We start from the raw sequence: 17,105 nt of genomic DNA on the forward strand, positions 1-17,105 counted from the left end.
AAGCTTAAGCTTGGCCCTAGTCTTAAATTCATAGTTTTCTAGAGCAAGAAGATAAACAGTGCAGTGTACAAGCAGGCACTGAGGGACACAAATGCCCATAGCACTTCTCAGCAGGTTCATAAAAGGCTCACACGGGAGACGCGTTCAGGCACGACAGGAGCTGGTAGCTGTAGCCTCTGAAAGGGAGTAAGTTAATTAGCTTTAGGCACAAAAAGAAAAGGTGATCTCATCTCAGGTGATTATTTTTATCGAGAAAACCAGTGATGCTTTCAAACAGCAAACGTGATGTTATTGAAATTCCAGCATCAATACATGGAAATATGCTTCTGCCTGAGAAAGTCATTACTGATGACAAGTACATGGAGCAGGAAATAGCTTCCATGGTTCAGGGCAGATTCTGAATCTTCACTAACGGAAGGCATCAGGCAGTTGAACAAAGATGTTGACAGGATGAGTTAGTGGAAATAAAAGAATTATACCAAGTGATTCAATAGATTGAAATAAAAATCTGATGATTCATCAGCTCTGAGGGATGCATATGCCAAAGGCAAGGCTATAGCAAGGCATCTTGACAAAAGATCTCCTTTCAGATCCCCCTCTCCTCCCCACCAAAGGTGGTCCTTCTGCCAGCTCTCCAAGGCAGCTCTACCCTGCAGCCACCAAGGCCTGAGACCACCCTTGGACCCTGCCCTGCCCTCATGGTGACTTCAGCAAAGCCCAGTGATTTGCACATATTTTTGGTAGAAGGCCGAGAGAAACGTCTGTTGTTACAGCCCCAGCAGCCTCCCAAGCTGAAGGCCAGATGCCAGGCCACGGTGTGTTCTGCCACCAGCTGGACCTGTCCCCAGGATGGGCACGGTCAGGGCAGGGCTGCGTTACACCTCAGGTCGGAGCCACAACGAACACCTATGCTCAAGGTGAGATCTGCTGCCATTACTGCCGCAGCTCTGTAAAAATCGAATTTAAAGCAAGCTCTCCAGGGGCTGGCAAGGCCCAGGGAGCTCTGATACGTGACCGATAAGAGCCTGGCGTGGCTCAGAGCAGGGGCACTATCGCTCCAAGTGCCTGGCGGCTCCTAACAGCCACCGCGCCGGGAGAGAACGCGAGGCAGCCGGTGCGGTGGCAGGGACGCAGGCGGCCGCAGTGCTCCCCGCCCTGAACGGCGGCACGGAGCGTGCGCAGAGGCCGCTTGCCCCCTTCCGGCAGCGGCGGCGACCGGAGCCTTGCGGAGGAGGCGGGGTAAGATGGCGGTCCCGGTGCCCGCCGTCTGCTGGGTCTGCGCTGCCGCAGCCCTGCTCCTGGGTTGCTGCGGCGCAGCTCTCGCCACCGGCGTCCAGGTACGGAGGCTGACGGGAACGGCCGGCGGGGAGAGAGGGCGGGCGGCGCAGGCTCTATGCTGTCCGTTCCCCCATCCCCTCCTCTCTGCAGGCAGCGCCCGCCGCCCCCCTGGAGCCGTGCCGGTGGAGCTGCCCCGAGGCGCTCCGGGAAGGGTTCTGTGGGCTTCGGCGGGTGCCGTCCGTAAGCGGCTCTCCGGGGCGCAGGAGCGCACGGTGACCTGCGCCGCGCTACCCTCATCGGGCGGGCGGGCGGGCGGACCGGCCCTCCCCCGGCCCCGCCTCGCTCTGCCCCGTGGGCGTAACGTGCGGGGCTGCTGGGGTCTGCCCGCCCGGCCCCGGGGCTTTGGTGTTTGGGGGCTTGGGGTGCGGTGGTTCCCGGGGACGACGGGACTTGTGAAGCACATTCGACTTGTTTAAGCTGTTTAAGGTTAAACACCACCCCTCTCCCCTTCCCCCGCCCCGGCCTTTACAGGCTTACAGGTTTCTCTTTGGCTGCGCGATGTAACTTTGGGTGGTGGGTGTTGTGCGTTCCTGTTCCGGACACCTGCTGGCAAGGTCAGGTGTGAACAGCGCGCCTTCGGTTACAAACCGGGCTGGGGCGCTGGGCCCGCTCCCCTGGCCTGGTTGCCCTGTGCCCTTCTCCTGGATGTGAGACGTTTACACACAGGAGGAGCTAGTATTTCTTTTCAGGTGGGAGTAACTTCATGTTTCAGTGATTATGCTGTTTGTACAGTGCCCACACTACATCTGGAGTGTTGTTTGCATTTGAATTCTGCTTTATTAACAAATTATAATACTCGAAATTAATTGAAAACAGGACAGAAATTAGCCAACAGAAATATTTTTAGTCTTTGGATTACTAATTAAACTGCAAATTGTTTTCTTCTTGAAGTATAGTATGCTTTACATACATTTTAGCAAACACTTGCTCTGTTACTGTGTGTTTTGTGTGAGACCGCAGGCATCAGCCCAGTACCCCTCAGAGAGTAACAGAGTCTGACTGAGAATCAGCCGAGTCCGGGATCTTGGCCTGTGACAGACGTGTTCCCTTACCTGTGGGAAGTCTTATCCCCGCTCAGTGTCCTGACTTATGCTATCTGTTAAAGAAAAAGGGTCCTATCCTCTGCAAAACATGGTGGGAACTGTGGGTAACACAGGTTATAAAGAAGATTGTTGTCACATCTCCTGATTGTGGAAGATAAATGTGACCACCTTGGATTTAAAATGGGTTAAAATTGCAGATTCACTTGCCTGCTTTTGACAAGATGAAAGGAACAATAAAAATCTAAATTAATCCAAGCCCCTTTTCTCATTAAGGAAGAAACCATAGGTCAATAAATAATTTTATTTTGTTTTTGGAGTGTCCTTTGGAATAGAGATGTGTGGGCTTTTTGTTTTCACTAAGCTGAAAGTGACTAATAGTTCTTTCTCCTTTGTTATTTAGCAAGTTTCAGAGAAAGATTTGTAGCAATTAGCTTGCATGAAATGTGCAAAGCAGAATAAGAAAAGCTACATCTCTTGAAGCTTTTGTAAGGTTTATTCAGTGTTAAGGCGTGGTAAACATACGCATTGAATACTTTTGTGGAAAAAAAAAAAAACAAAAGTATGAGTGGTCATTTCTTTCTTATTGCTGAAAAACATGTAATATTTTCTCCATCTTTCAGGATCAAGCAGAACAGTTCTTTAGAAGTGGTCATACAAATAACTGGGCAGTTTTGGTAAGTGTGGTCCGTGTTTTTTTCTTCCAATAAAGTTGACTTTTTTTTTTTTATTAGGAGCTGTAATTGCTACAGTCGCTCAAGGATTCTGTTCATTTGAAAGAAATTGAAAGATAAAGACTTGGAAATTAAGAAATTTGAAATTATGCCTGCAAATTTAAGAAATTTGAAATTATGCCTGCAAATTTATTACACTATACTAAAATTATGTTTTCAATGTGACTGCATTTCAAGCACTCAAAACATCTAGCTACAAGGCAGAAATCATAAACCAAAAGTTCTGACAGCAATATTACCATACTGCATATTGAACAAAGGTGTCATTCTGGTATCAGAGAAGTATACCTCTTTGACCAGAAAGATACAATTTATTTCTGATTTTTGTTCTTACTCAATCTGTTAACTTGGGCTTAGAATAAAAAACATTCAGGCAACATAATATTTAGATCAACTGTTCATATCCTAGGTGGTGGGGTTTTTTTTGCCATGAATCTTTTATTAGCTTTGAATCATGCTGCACAATTGGTTCTTAATCACAATTCAGGTCTTAATGGCTAAGTTGTTTCAGAACACTATTGTAATTACTCAGTAGCAGCAGTTTGTCTTCCAGATACTAAAATTGAGCAATATAAGAGGAAAATTAACAGTAATTAATTGAATTCTAAAATGTACGAACTTGAAACTGTTAAAACATCAAGTACTACTTTAGTACTATTAACAAATAGCTGCTTTTATTAGTACCCATAAAAACACAAAAAGTGGAAAATTAGGTCCAAGGAGCAATACTTTCTGTCCTCAACAGATTCTCCACTAGTTGTATTTTTTCAGTAATTCATGATTAATCTTCTTAGCAATTGCTGCTAATTTTTAAAGCAGTAAAATAGGGGGAGTTTTTACTGCTATCAGGAACTTCAAGCCTGGGATCATACTGCAATCCCACCTCATCAGTAATTTGAATTAATATGCTGCAGTGTGAATAGCTATATTTAAAGCACAGATGCCTTTTCCACTGTGTTGTAAGGGAGGTAATGGAGGAAAGGGGCAGATGATAATATCTTGAAATGTCACAGCTAGATTGGCCACAGTAAGTTTTCAGAGCTTTAAATCTTGTAGCGTGTGTTCTCGTGGACTGATTCCCATGGGCTTTTTTTCAAATTCCTATCTGACAGGGTGATTGAGAATCAAGAGAATCCTTTCAGGCTGAATTTTTATTATTATTTAAGTTATCGTTTCTCTTTATGAAAAGGCTAGAGAATAAGATGTTACATAGCGTACATTTACTTAAAGATGTTTCTGTTTCATTTGGAGCTGTACATCTAAAGCTGAAAAATTTAAAAACTTTCTTAAATGCTTGTTTCTGTTTCCCTGTTTTTTGTGGTTTTAAAGTCAGCTCTTCTAAAATGCTTCTTCCTTTGTCTCTTCGAAAGTCTTGTAAAAACAAAGGAAATTTGTCTCCAAAGAAGAATTGCTGTTCTTGGTGCAGAACAAACAAAAAGTAGTGAATTTAAGTTAAACACAAGGTCAATGATAATGCTATTAAGGAACTACAGTAAATTGCCTCTGAAGTTCTTTTGGAATCTCATTGGTTTGAGGTTTTTGAGGACAGATAAGTAAAGTCTGACTTAGGGAGTAATTTAAGTACAGGAATGACTGATCCCCAACCCTTTGCCTGTTAGAACAGTAGAACCTGAACTCCTTTGAGAATTTATATTCAGATGTTAGAGCTCACTTAGTTCTTGCTTTATTATATTTGATTCCTTAAATGCAAATGTCCTTGGTGTATTTTCCCTTGTATGTGGCTTCTACATGAATTCACTTATGGCTTTGTGCAAGAATGCTCCCAGAACAGATGTGCTGTTGAGATGAGAACTCTTGCTTTGATTTTTCTTCTATTTGATATGGAGACAGCAAATGAAATAATTTAGCTTATCCACTTACTGTTGCTGAATTATTCCCTAACGTGCCACTTTCTATCCTGAGTTGGGTATTATGGCAACTTTTTTATGAGTCAGTATGTTAAGAACTTTTTTTTTAACTTGTATTTTCAGTATTTGTTGCTTTAGTACAACAAAGATGTATGTAGATTATATCAGGAGTTTCTTGGTGTCCTGCTTCTGGCTAGGATAGGGTTCGTTTTCACCTGAGCTGGGAGGGGAACTGGAGCCCTGTGGCTGGGGACACAGCTGGGATGGGTTACTAATTAGCCAACAGCTGGGATCCTTTTACCCAAATGAGCCCAAGGGCTGTTCCACACCATGTGACACCATGCTCAGTGGATAAAGTGGGGCTGGTGCTGAGGGGTGGCTTTTGCTACTGGGGAGGGAGCTGGGCATTAGGATCTCCTGTGAGCTATGGTACTGTAAATTATGTGCTTAAATATATTGTTTTTGTTTTTCATCTCTATTTTGTCTCTCTCTGCTATTCTGTTAAACTGTGGGTTTTATCCCAACCCGTGAGTTTTGCCTTTCTTTCCCAATTCTCCTCTCTGTTCCACTGAGGAGGTGGGGGGTGAGCAAGCAACTATGTGCTATTTTAGCTGCTGAGTGGAGCTAAACTGTGACATTTGGTGTTGCTGTGCTCTTTCTGATTTGTTAGTAATTTGTTGATACTCCTGTTATCTTCTGATGTAATCTGTCAGGCCAATTTCTACCTTTTACACTATTTAATATATTGTTGTGTTTTGTTTTTTTTTTTTCCTTAAAATTCAAGGTGTGTACATCTCGATTCTGGTTTAATTACCGTCATGTGGCAAATACTCTTTCAGTATACAGAAGTGTCAAGAGGCTCGGCATTCCTGATAGGTGAGAGAATCTTGGTTAATACAGTTCCTTGCATATGTGCTATTAAAAGTTATCTTGTTGTCTGAAGCAGTATAAAATACATCTATCTTCCCACTTTAACGGGATAAGGAGGATGTAATTACATCAGTGTATTGCGAAGTGTAGCAATATTGTTCAGCAACAAGTTATATATTAAAGCTTCCAGTTGGAATAGGCTGATTAGGTTAAAAACATGAGGAGCTCTCTGGCCACTAAAATGTACCACTTAGTAAATTGGTGAAAGTATAATGTGAAAATTTGATAAATGCATTCAGGAATGACAGCGCTACTCTGAGATACAGCTTTTGCTGTACTTTAATTTCCCTTCAGGGTGGAGATGTAAGTTAGCAATCCTAACTGTACTAAAATGTAAGACTTCCACGTCTGTGACTACACTGAGTGCCTCTGAACTAAAGGCCCTGAACAAAGCAGCTCCTACATATTGAAAGTAGCCTTGAAAAATACATTTTTGGATGATGTTTTTAGAGACACCAGAAGCTTTGGACGTACAAATTGTGCTTTTTTTGTGATAGCACAATGGTTAAAATAGTATTCCTTCTTTGACAACAGGGTTAGGAAGGTGAACAAACTATTCTGAAGTGTCTTCTAGTTGTGTTCCTACTGCAACTTCTAGGGATGCTGGCACAGTTCCATTCAGCTGTTTTGAAATGCAGCTTACTTGTACCAGAATTCTGGAAGCAAATTCTGGGCACCGACATCCATTGGATAATAGGCTATATGTATCCATAGGCTCCTATGGAAATCCGGATGGTCCTGGTTTTTAATGTTTAGAGGACAGGTAGTTTTTCCAGTGTGTCTGCCTAGGAGGAATGGCCCGCTTCATCATTGCAAAGTGCGTGTTCTGCTGCACGTTTGTATGGCATTATTTTGTCCAAGTCCAAAACTGTAGTACCTAGAGTCCTCGCTTACCTTCCACTTGACTGTGAATCCAGTGGCAGTATCATCCTGTTTCCTGTGTTTGTTTTAAAAAAGGAGAGAGTGACTTCTCGGTTTTTGAAGGAGAGGGTGTTGAAACCTAGTTTTTGGAAGCATTTGGGGGCTATAAATCCAAGGGAACGTACTGCCTGAGCGCTGTGGGCTGAAAGCCACAGAAATAGGGCTTTTTTTTTTTTTTTTTTTTTTCCCCCTGCACGTTGTTCAGAAGCATCTGTCTTTTCTCCTGTTATAGTCTTTGAAGCCTAGGTGCCCTAGGCACTACCTTAGAAATTCTTTCACTAGTTCTACCCTTACCTGAGGACTTTCATCTTCTCTGCGTCCATCTGTTTGCACCGTAATGTAAAAATAGATGGCAATTTTAGAAGTACTGCAAAAACTACAGCATGGCTGGAGGTTTCTGTTTTTCAGTACCATGATCAGTTTCTTATCTATACCAAAGGATGTGGAAATTAATCTCAAAAAGCCAGCAATGCTTTAGACTAAGGTCAAGAGTGAGACATTGGAGAAGAATTAAAGCTCGAAACCATTTTTTTCCATTTGCAGCAATTTTTACATGGATTTGAGTGGGTTTCTCCCTTAGACAAACTTCTTTCTCTACTTGTGTTTCTTTCTTTGCTGCAAAACTTAATTCAAAATATTGATAAGACTAAAAAAAAAAAAATTCCACAATCACATCTTAAGAATAAATAACTACTATCCAGAAATTCTTTTTGATTCCTGGAGTCATTGTGCAATGTAAGTTTTACATCATGAAAATAGGATTAGTATAATACATGGTTCGATCACTTTGGTTTAACAATAAACATGCAAATTAACACCTAGATTCTTTTGCTGTGTGTATGAAACGCTTGTACACAGTGGTTCTGTTTAATTGTGGGATATTTCGTATGCTTTTAAGAATGCCATACAGTATACAGACTTTGTATGTTTGTGCTCAACTGTCTGTGCTACTACTATGCAGAACCTTTTACCGAGTGGTGTATGATTATTAATTCTTTTATAGATACGTTCCTAGCAAAAATTCATTGTTAATCTGTAGGTCTAGTGATGGTTTAGTCTGGAATATTCTCTTCTGAGTGTAATACAAAAAAAATGAGTGTACACCTGACTATCTCAGAAATTTGCAGGGCATGTATCCAGCACTTTCTTGCAACTAATTCCTTTTTAATGATACTCTCTTATAAAAATAGTGTTGTACTGCTGTGCATATGTGGAGAAAAAAGTCTTTTTTCTCTTCTGTAGTTGTCCTGCTTTGGCTTCTCTCATTACAGCTTCATATTTATGCCAGCATTTTATTCCCACTGAAATAATTTACTTTGATTATTTTTGAGGATTTGTGCTTATATTTTTGGGCAGCATTTCTCTCTCTCTTTTTCCTTTTTTTTTTTTTTTTTTTTGTGTGTGGAGTGTATCAGCACTTAATAAAGAATAGCTTTACTCGTAAAGCGCTCATGCGAGCACATAGGTGAATGATGACAAGCTCAGGAATGGTGTTTAAATAGCAGAGCAGTTTCATTTATAACTGTGCCTGAGAGTCTGAATTAGCCGTATTATTTGCAGAATATGGAGCTTTCCTTTTGTAAGCATTGTTTGGGACAACACAAAGGTTACAGTCCAGAAGAAACTATATCCAAGACAGAGTTATCCAAAGAAAGCACTGACTTCACCTTGTTCCAGACATCTTTGGCACATTCTTCCTAGTCCTAACAGTCTCCAGTGACTGCTTGTTATTTCATATTTTAACCCAAACCTGACCCTGCCAGGTGAAATACAGCTTTGGCTGCATGCAATTGGAACTGCTTTATAATGTGCTATGTGGGTGGGGTTTTTTTTTTGTGGGGTTTTTTTGTTTGTTGTTTTTCTTCCCGCCGCGCCCCCCCCCCCCCCCCCCCTTTGGTACTATGAAATGCTGGGTGGGGTTTTTTTCTTGGTCCTATGAAAAAGGCAAAATGTCTGGTGTCAGCCTACTTGTGTTCTTCAGGACAATTCCATTAACACAGATAATCATACAGTAGTGTATCAGATGTAGTATAATGGTTTGGGAAATGTTCTGGAGCTCCTCAAATTTAATTAAAAATTGTCGTAATGATTTTAATTGATCTGTCTGAGAGGGTGGAAACAAGCTGGGATTTCTTCCATGGAGCTGCATGAAATGATTTAGTGCCAAATAAAAATCTCCAGATCTTTTGTAAGGAGTTCTGCCAGCCTAGGTCCAGGCAGGTCTGTGTCAGAAAGTTGCTAACATCAACTACTCTCCTGCTTGTCTTTGGCCTATCTTAATCCTGTAGATAAATGACAGCTATCTGCATTTCCATGCATGGCGTCTTTATCATAGCGAGGATAATCTTTATCATAGTAAGGAAATAGGGTATAATTAAGCACAGTTCACTTACAATTCCAGGAGTCTTATTAATGTTATCAGCTATTATTGTCATCATGTGACAGTGTTGTGATTTCTGTTTGACTGTTATGTGAAAGTAGAACGACTGAAATGTTGTTGTCTTGTTTTCCATAGTCACATTGTCCTGATGCTAGCAGATGATATGGCATGTAATCCCAGAAATCCCAAACCAGCTACTGTGTTTAGCCATAAAAACATGGAGCTAAATGTCTATGGAGATGATGTGGAAGTGGATTACAGAAGCTATGAGGTGACTGTACTTCAATTAAATCACTGGGTCTTTGTTTTTAGTGTTGGTTTAAAGATTTAGACGACAGCTGTGAAGTCTAAGGAAGTCTTTTCCTTCACATTACTGATTTTGGGCTGGGCTTTTGTTATGAGCTGGTAGGTTTAAAGCACCTCCCTTCCTCCCCCCGCTTTAGATACTTGATTTTGTATTTGAAGTTTATTGCACTAGAAACACATTGTGTATTTAGTTATTTTAAATGATGGAATCTCCACAGTTGAAATAAGGTATGAAACTCCCTGTCTGTGTTAAGAATACACACATATTATTGAAAATTCTCATCATTGGAAATGACCGGTCAGTGTCTCGTCTTCCAAACGCTTAACACCACTGTGAAACTTCTAGTGTGCATGTGAAATATTTATTAGGGAGACCTACTGAGATTTCTAATCTTAAGCATATGCTTTTATCAAAATAAAACAAAAGCTGTAACCTAATCATTACTGCAGAGTAATTACTATATAGAAATCTGCATTTTGTCCCCTTTTCATTTTTGTGTAATATTGCTTCAGTCAGTCTTTACCAGCTGATCTTAAACTGGACATCGATTGCATGGTTTACTAGTTCTGTAAATAATTACTGAAGGTTTATAGGAGCATATTTAACTATATAGTAGATGTTTTATTTTGATGAAGCTTTGTATAAGAAGTGAAGATACAACACTGAAGTAGAGATATGTTCTTGTTATCGTGGTTTTTCCTGAATACGGATTTGTTGCTAGGGTTTGAGCTGTGTACACCTGCATGAAGAGGAAATGGTATTTTATAGGATGTTTTACAATCACCATCCAGCTGGGTTTTACCCGATCACTCAGACTTAAGTAACCAAAATTGATCTTGTTTTTCCTTTCCGGAGTTGCAGAGGGAATTTAAATTTCTGTTTTTCCATGGTAACACACACTAATCTGGGAGCATTTTGTGAGTACGTGAGCAGCTTTGGCAGAATAAAGCTATATGCTGACAGATTTTCAGATCAATGAAAACGTATTTGGAAAGTATAATGGTAGTAGACTTATTGGATCTAATAAAGCTGATGTTAGTGGGATAAAATAAAAGGTATTGTGTGATTGTGAACCTGCAGTTTACCTTAAACAGAAAATGTCTGTTTATGCAGTTTATACCATGCAATATTATGTCTGGTTAGATGCACTGCATATTTTAGTGTTCTATTATTTAATTGACGTAACCCAGCCTAGAGTTATTATTTTTCTCTTTAGAAAATTACTTTATGCTTCTATTCATAGGTTACTGTAGAAAATTTCTTGCGTGTATTAACTGGAAGAATCCCGCCAAGCACACCACGATCTAAACGTCTTCTTTCTGATGACAGAAGCAATATTCTAATATATATGACAGGTAATTGCAGGTTTCTGTACAATTTATTGATGATTGTTGTTGAGTTGGATGGATCTGTTTGAAAGCATGAAATCCCATCAGGAGTCCAAACAAACAAAATGAAATTATTATTATTTATTTTTTTTTTTTAGTATGTCATACTAATTAAGAAAAAACTTGTAAGGCAGTACTTAGCAAATATAGTTTTTAGTTTAAATGATGTATGATGATGTATGTTTACTGTTCTTACTGTACTAATATTTTCTTTTATTGGAGTCTGTTTGGAGAAAGAATTGTTTGCCCTTTTTTTGGTGTGTGTTGTTTTTGTTTTGTTTAGTGTTTTGATATTTTTTTTTTTCCTTTCCTTTAACCTACATACTTGCCTGACTTCTGACTTTTCTGTCAGGCCATGGTGGAAATGGTTTCCTGAAATTTCAAGATTCTGAAGAAATCACAAATGTAGAACTTGCGGATGCCTTTGAACAAATGTGGCAGAAAAGAAGGTAAGAAAAAAGCATTATTTAGAGGTTAAATACGTTGTTCAAGAACATGCCTGAGGTCTTACAGGTAGACCTTGCTTACATTCAGCAGTGATACTATCTGTTGTCCATAAAATTTCATGGATGTTTGCATTCAGAAGGAAGAGGGTTTTTTTTAATTTTTGTTTTCAGCTTCCTGCAGTTATAGCTGCTCAAATGTAGTGCTTTGACTAAAATTGCGTCTTTCAATTAATCAGTGTGAACTCTTCTGTTCCTTAGGATCCTAGCAACTGTCCTGGTAACTAAAAACCAAAGTATGTACATGTTGTTTCAATTTAAAGAGAGATAGGTAAGGAGACAGTTTTATTTCTTCCAGGTACAATGAATTGCTGTTCATTATTGATACTTGTCAAGGAGCATCCATGTATGAACGATTTTATTCACCTAATATCATGGCTTTGGCTAGCAGCCAAGTTGGAGAAGATTCTTTATCAGTAAGTAGATTTTTGTGATCCTGAAGACAATTTTCAGAGTACCTGAGTTAACAGCACAGATCCTACTGACTTAACTAAAAATTTCCTTTCTAATTGCTGATTGTGTAAGATGTTTAGTTACAAAGTGTGTTTTTTACAAACTTAAGTGTACTTTTCCTGCTTGTTTTTGTGCACTGTCCCAAAGAACCAGGCTAACAATGGATTTCTGTGCTTGCTGGCCAATTCAAACATTGCCTAGGATAGGAAGAAACTGTATAGGAAGAATACTGAGAGATACGTGTGGGGAATATTCAATCGAGGACTTCTTACACTTGCTATACAACAAAAATACTTACTACCTTTCACCTGCTGTAATTATATCCCTGCTGAATTACAGAAGGGCTGATAGGAGAGAGATCCTAGCCAGACCAAAGGCAGCAGGTCAGGGTTACCTGAACCCGCACAGTGCTGTAAGATAAGCTGTCTCTCCCAGCCCTGTTTTCCAAGTCCTAAGAAGCTTGGGGCAGATGACAAATCTGTACTAGGCCATTGAGGGGGAGTTCACTGCTTTTTGGCAAACGTAGAGATTTCCTGGATATAGTCTAGAAAAATGACTATGAACTTATTCAGCTTGTCGACTTTTGCAACATGCTATTACATTCTGTTCCCTCTCTGAAATACCGAGTTCTCTCTTGCAAATGCCCAAAAACTGTTGTATGTTATTTTTAAGCATCAACCTGATCTTGGGATTGGCGTTCATCTTATGGACAGATACACTTTCTATGTACTTGAGTTTTTGGAAGAAATTCATCCAGCCAGCCAGACAAATATGAATGACCTGGTAAGTAGAATACTCACAGTTCATGAATATGCTAATGACTTTAACAGTTTCAAAACAAATTTATTTTGTCTGTAGGGTTCTCCAAATGCTTTTCATTCTCCTGCTGTTTTTCTCAGAAGCAGCTTAGGGGCCATGGGCATTTTTGCTGTTAAATGTAGCTGTAGCGTAACACTTTAAGGATTGTCCTCAGTGTGAAAGTGGTTGCTGGCTACAGAAAAAAAGTAACCAAAATTAGCCATTAAAAAAAAAATTCATTGAAAAATGAATAAAATATTCATTAAATATTCATTTCAATAGAATGAAGTATTTTCATGTGAAAAATTACAGTAGGAAGCTTATAAAATCAGCTTAACGGATAGCAGACACTTTGCAAATGTGGAAAGGCAGCCATTGATATTATTTTGCAAGATTAAACAGTTAAAACTCTAACTGTGCACTCACAAATGCCTGCAGAGACTAATTTCTGTGTATATCTGGTTAGAGTCCAGAGCAAGACATGTCCAAATTCATCAGTGTTTGGAGTTAATGTTATCTTAGCTAAATATTAATTGTAGCTTTCAGGTACGAGGCAGGAGGAAAAAAAGGCCCCAAACTAAGATGATCTGTGACAAAATTTATGAAAATACCTCTATAACAGATAGATGCATACAGTGGTGAGATGATGTAAAAAGTAACCGTATTTTATTTACTCTATTAACCCTTTATACCTGTTCCAATACTGGTTTCATTGTAGTAATACATTATGCTCTGGTGCCTTGTAGCTGTAAATGCTGACATGTGATGTCAGTGATCTAAGAGCCAGCACTTACAGAACACATTATCTTTTGATTAACTTCTGTAAGAGGAGCAGCTGCTCAAAAGTTTAATGCCACCCTCTGTCTACAGAGAATAGTGTTAGCCTGGCTGCTAGATGTGTAGTAGAATTCACTCTAAACAGCACATTCTTGACAAATTGTATGTTGATGCAGAATTGATTCAGTGACTAAGATTCAAGATTCTTTTGCTACTATGGGAATGGAATCTCTGTCCGTAATTTAATACCTTCTGATCACACGATACAGATGACTTCAAAATAAAGCTTGTTAAAGAAGAATATGCAAGTTGTTCATTGATTTTTTCTTCTAGCCGATTCATTCAAACATCTTGGAACTCTCTTCTGTAAACCAGAAAATGAATCAATGTTATAAAAAAAAAAAAGTAATCAGAAATGATCAATGGTTTCTACTGTATAAGACCCCAACTGGGAGGTGGGATAACTGGTTTAGCCAGCTAGGTGTTAATCCAATTGTTGTGAAAAGAATAGAAAATTTGTTAGCTGGCCAAGCAGTTTACCTCTTTGGAGAAGATATCTAAACATTCTCTCTTGCGTTTTTGTTTTTTTGCTTATATGAAAAATACTCAGGAAGAGCTGTGGGAAGTTATCCCATGTGGGTAAATTTCTCACATCATGTAAGTAATCTTATATGTTAATCTGCTTATTGTTGCTCTCAGAAGAGAAGAGAGTGGACCCGAGTATATCATGATTTGTGATGATCATGTGCTGAGTCATAATATGCACGTATTTCAGCAAACGTGACCTTTTGGTTTTGAGTCTGTGCTTTTTCAGGCCTTCATCTAAGAGTTCCAAAATGACATGTAGTTAGTCCACGGTAAGGATGTAAGACCATTTATTTTCCAACAGTTACAGGGGATACTTTAGCACTGGAATGCACTGTTACTGTTGTGTGCTGTTTTAAGAACAAAGACCTACTTCTTATCCAAGTCTGATTTTTTTTTAAAAAATAATGTTTTTCAAACTCAGGATAACATATTAAGTGGCTCACTAACTATCTTTAAAATTAATAGCTAATGTTTATTCATCTCATCTTCTGATATGTCAAATGTCTGCTCTTTTAGAAGTACTGTATGTTTGTTAGCCCATTTCTATCACATCACCTCTTTACTTTTCTCCAGCCCCTCTTAAACACTAAGACTTGGGCATTGCATTCCTGCAAAGAATGAGACATCATTTTTCATAATGCACTCCACCTACTCCCCACCTGCTCCATCTGTGTTGCTGAAGGATAGCATAAAGCTATGCAAATGACTGACTTTGTTTGATCACAATTCCAGAAAAGTAAAAACTACACTGAAATGTCACACATTTGAACTTTTAAATTCATAAATTTCTAAATAAGATATGATTTGTCATAAAATAACTAAAAATGTTGTTAAGAAAAGTCAAGACAACAAAGTTACCATTCTAGGAAATGGTTTCACTTTATTTGAATAGTTATCTTAAGGGGGAAAAAAAAAAAATCAACATGTGAACAAATAAGTCTCATTTTGCCAGCGTTTGCTTTTTTTTTTTTTTTTTTTTTTTTTTTTTTTTTTTTTTTTGTCAGAAGACCTCAGTTATTAGTGTTAGTCTGCTGTGGTGTAATTGCTTTGCATTCTTTCTTTTCTCACACTGATACTGGACAGGTAGATTTTTAGTACTGAAGTCGTCTGCTCCGTGCTATTGCACACTTTTGTTCACAATTCATCTCTACATCTTATGGTAGTAAATTGTTGTGGTACAGGTTAGAAGTAGTTGGGTGCAGTACCAATTTCCCACTTCAGTGTTGATGCAGTTGTTTTGGGACATTTATACTCTTTGAGAGCTTGGAAGAGAGACTTAATGATATAACTGTAGCATAGATTTCTGCATCAGATAATGAAATTAAAACAAATATTTAGCTTTTGTAGCTTATTTTTGAGACTTAGCTTTTTCGTGCCTTTAGTTGGAGCAGAGTTGAAAAAAATTGCCTTTTGGTGAAACTGAAACTTAAAAAGGGTTTGTGTGCATTGGTAAGTGGCTTTATGTGGGAAGCATGATGCTGAGTCGTCTAGTTCATTTTCACTGTACAGGGAGGATAACGGAAAGATTTGATCCCCTCCAATCTTTTCTTTAGCATCTGTGTGATACTCTGCCAACAAGAGAGTTGGGAATCACAACAAAAGAGCTCAGTGGATATGTGTGCTTGTATGCTTCAGTTAAGGTAAAGGTGAAAGTGAGCTGAAGTCTCCCTGGACCAGCAGCCTAATGCCGTATGCTTAGAGGCTTAGACAAAAAAGGCAGAGTATGAAAGAGAGAGAATAATGGAGTGGAAGGGAGGAATGGGGAGATAGAATTTGTCCTCTATAAAGAAAAGCCAGGTATGTTGTTTCCTCTGTGGGAAACTTCCAAAATGTAGGGCTCTGTTGTCCTAAGAGAAGGAGCTACACAAACATGCATTTTGTGTCAGGCTGAACGTAGAATTTCTGCTAGGAAGTATGGACTGAAACTCACAGGTGTTGGCAGTCATAATCTGGGATAATTGAGATTGCATCTGCATTGAGCTAATTAGGACATGTGATTTTTGCCCTAAGATCTGACCCCTGATGTAACTAGGTGTATCGGATTTAGATGCAGTAACTGATGGACCTGTTTGTGAAAATCACTTGGAGAACTTAAGATTAAGGAAGGTGAGCACCCCTGTGGAGTGAATCCTTCGTAGTCATGTACGTTAATCTGTTATGTTAAATGCTGTATGTTGCTGGAATATACAGAAAAATAACGTACACTGTTACCAGGTGGTCTGTGGGTTGCCCGTGTGACAGCTGAATGGACAGCAACATTTGCTCAGGAAACTCTGTGGAGAACTGCAGAGCTAGTGCCTCTGTCTAGCAGGGCTGTGTGCTTAGCTCCTGTGTCTGATAGGGTTGTGTGTTTGGTTGGGAGGTGCCCTCTCGTGACTGAGGCATGAACTCAGCTTTCTGAGCTCCTCAAGGAGGCTGGAGAGAATGAGGCCTTGGACTGCATTTCATGGCACTTTAAGCTAAGTAGCATTATTAATAAAAAGACAAAACAATTATTATTTGTTATATTACACTGTGTGCATTACAAGATTCCTTGAAATAAGGAATCTCCCCAGATGGGAAATACTAGAGACTTTGTGGCGAGTGTTGGCAGGACTTGTGCAAAAAGGCAGTGTGTCCAAAATGCATTGGTTTTGCCTTGAGTATCTGCTGGGTATGTAACAGTCTTGTTATTTAATAGGCGTGCTGTCTTGGCAGAATATTCTAAATGCTACAGGAAATCTGCCAATGTTACATCTACTTACTTACTTCAAGTGTACCTTTATACAGAATTGAGTCCATTGAAAACAGTTTTAGTGCTATTCTTGTCTTCCAGGTGTTGATGAATGTAGTGGATCTGCTTTGTAGACAAAATACATCGGTAAAATAAATAGTAAGGTATATAGCTAATTTGTAGGTTTTACAGGATGTCTCTGTGAACTTAATGTACATGAAACACCTTTGATATTTGAAGATCCTAGTTCTGCATTAATTTGCAGGCTATAAACTAGAAATAAGACTAAAATTTTTTTCTTTTCAATCAAAATGTAAATTCTTGCTTCTCTATTAAGCCTTTACTATTAGCTACTTATCAAGGCTTG

The 17,105-nt window shown here is 39.3% G+C and overlaps 1 protein-coding gene across 4 annotated transcripts in view; it reads left to right on the forward strand.

The window, feature by feature from the left end:
- Nucleotides 1-1,204: 1,204 nt before the first annotated feature.
- The window catches only part of PIGK (phosphatidylinositol glycan anchor biosynthesis class K), a 71,427-nt gene continuing 55,526 nt past the window's right edge, over nucleotides 1,205-17,105 (forward strand). For all 4 annotated transcript variants that reach the window (XR_015259263.1, XR_015259264.1, XM_086754005.1 and 1 more), the window contains exons 1-8: nucleotides 1,205-1,337; nucleotides 3,002-3,055; nucleotides 5,765-5,856; nucleotides 9,347-9,482; nucleotides 10,762-10,873; nucleotides 11,259-11,355; nucleotides 11,708-11,825; nucleotides 12,535-12,645. Coding sequence is in view for 2 of the 4 variants with exons in the window: in XM_086754005.1 (XP_086610131.1) it covers nucleotides 1,245-1,337; nucleotides 3,002-3,055; nucleotides 5,765-5,856; nucleotides 9,347-9,482; nucleotides 10,762-10,873; nucleotides 11,259-11,355; nucleotides 11,708-11,825; nucleotides 12,535-12,645 (813 nt within the window). In the remaining 2 variants the exon portion in view is untranslated. The remainder of the gene's footprint in view (nucleotides 1,338-3,001; nucleotides 3,056-5,764; nucleotides 5,857-9,346; nucleotides 9,483-10,761; nucleotides 10,874-11,258; nucleotides 11,356-11,707; nucleotides 11,826-12,534; nucleotides 12,646-17,105) is intronic.

This window comes from Chlamydotis macqueenii, chromosome 8, assembly GCF_036417535.1.
Source record: "Chlamydotis macqueenii isolate bChlMac1 chromosome 8, bChlMac1.mat, whole genome shotgun sequence".
In the NCBI taxonomy this organism is placed as follows: domain Eukaryota; kingdom Metazoa; phylum Chordata; class Aves; order Otidiformes; family Otididae; genus Chlamydotis; species Chlamydotis macqueenii.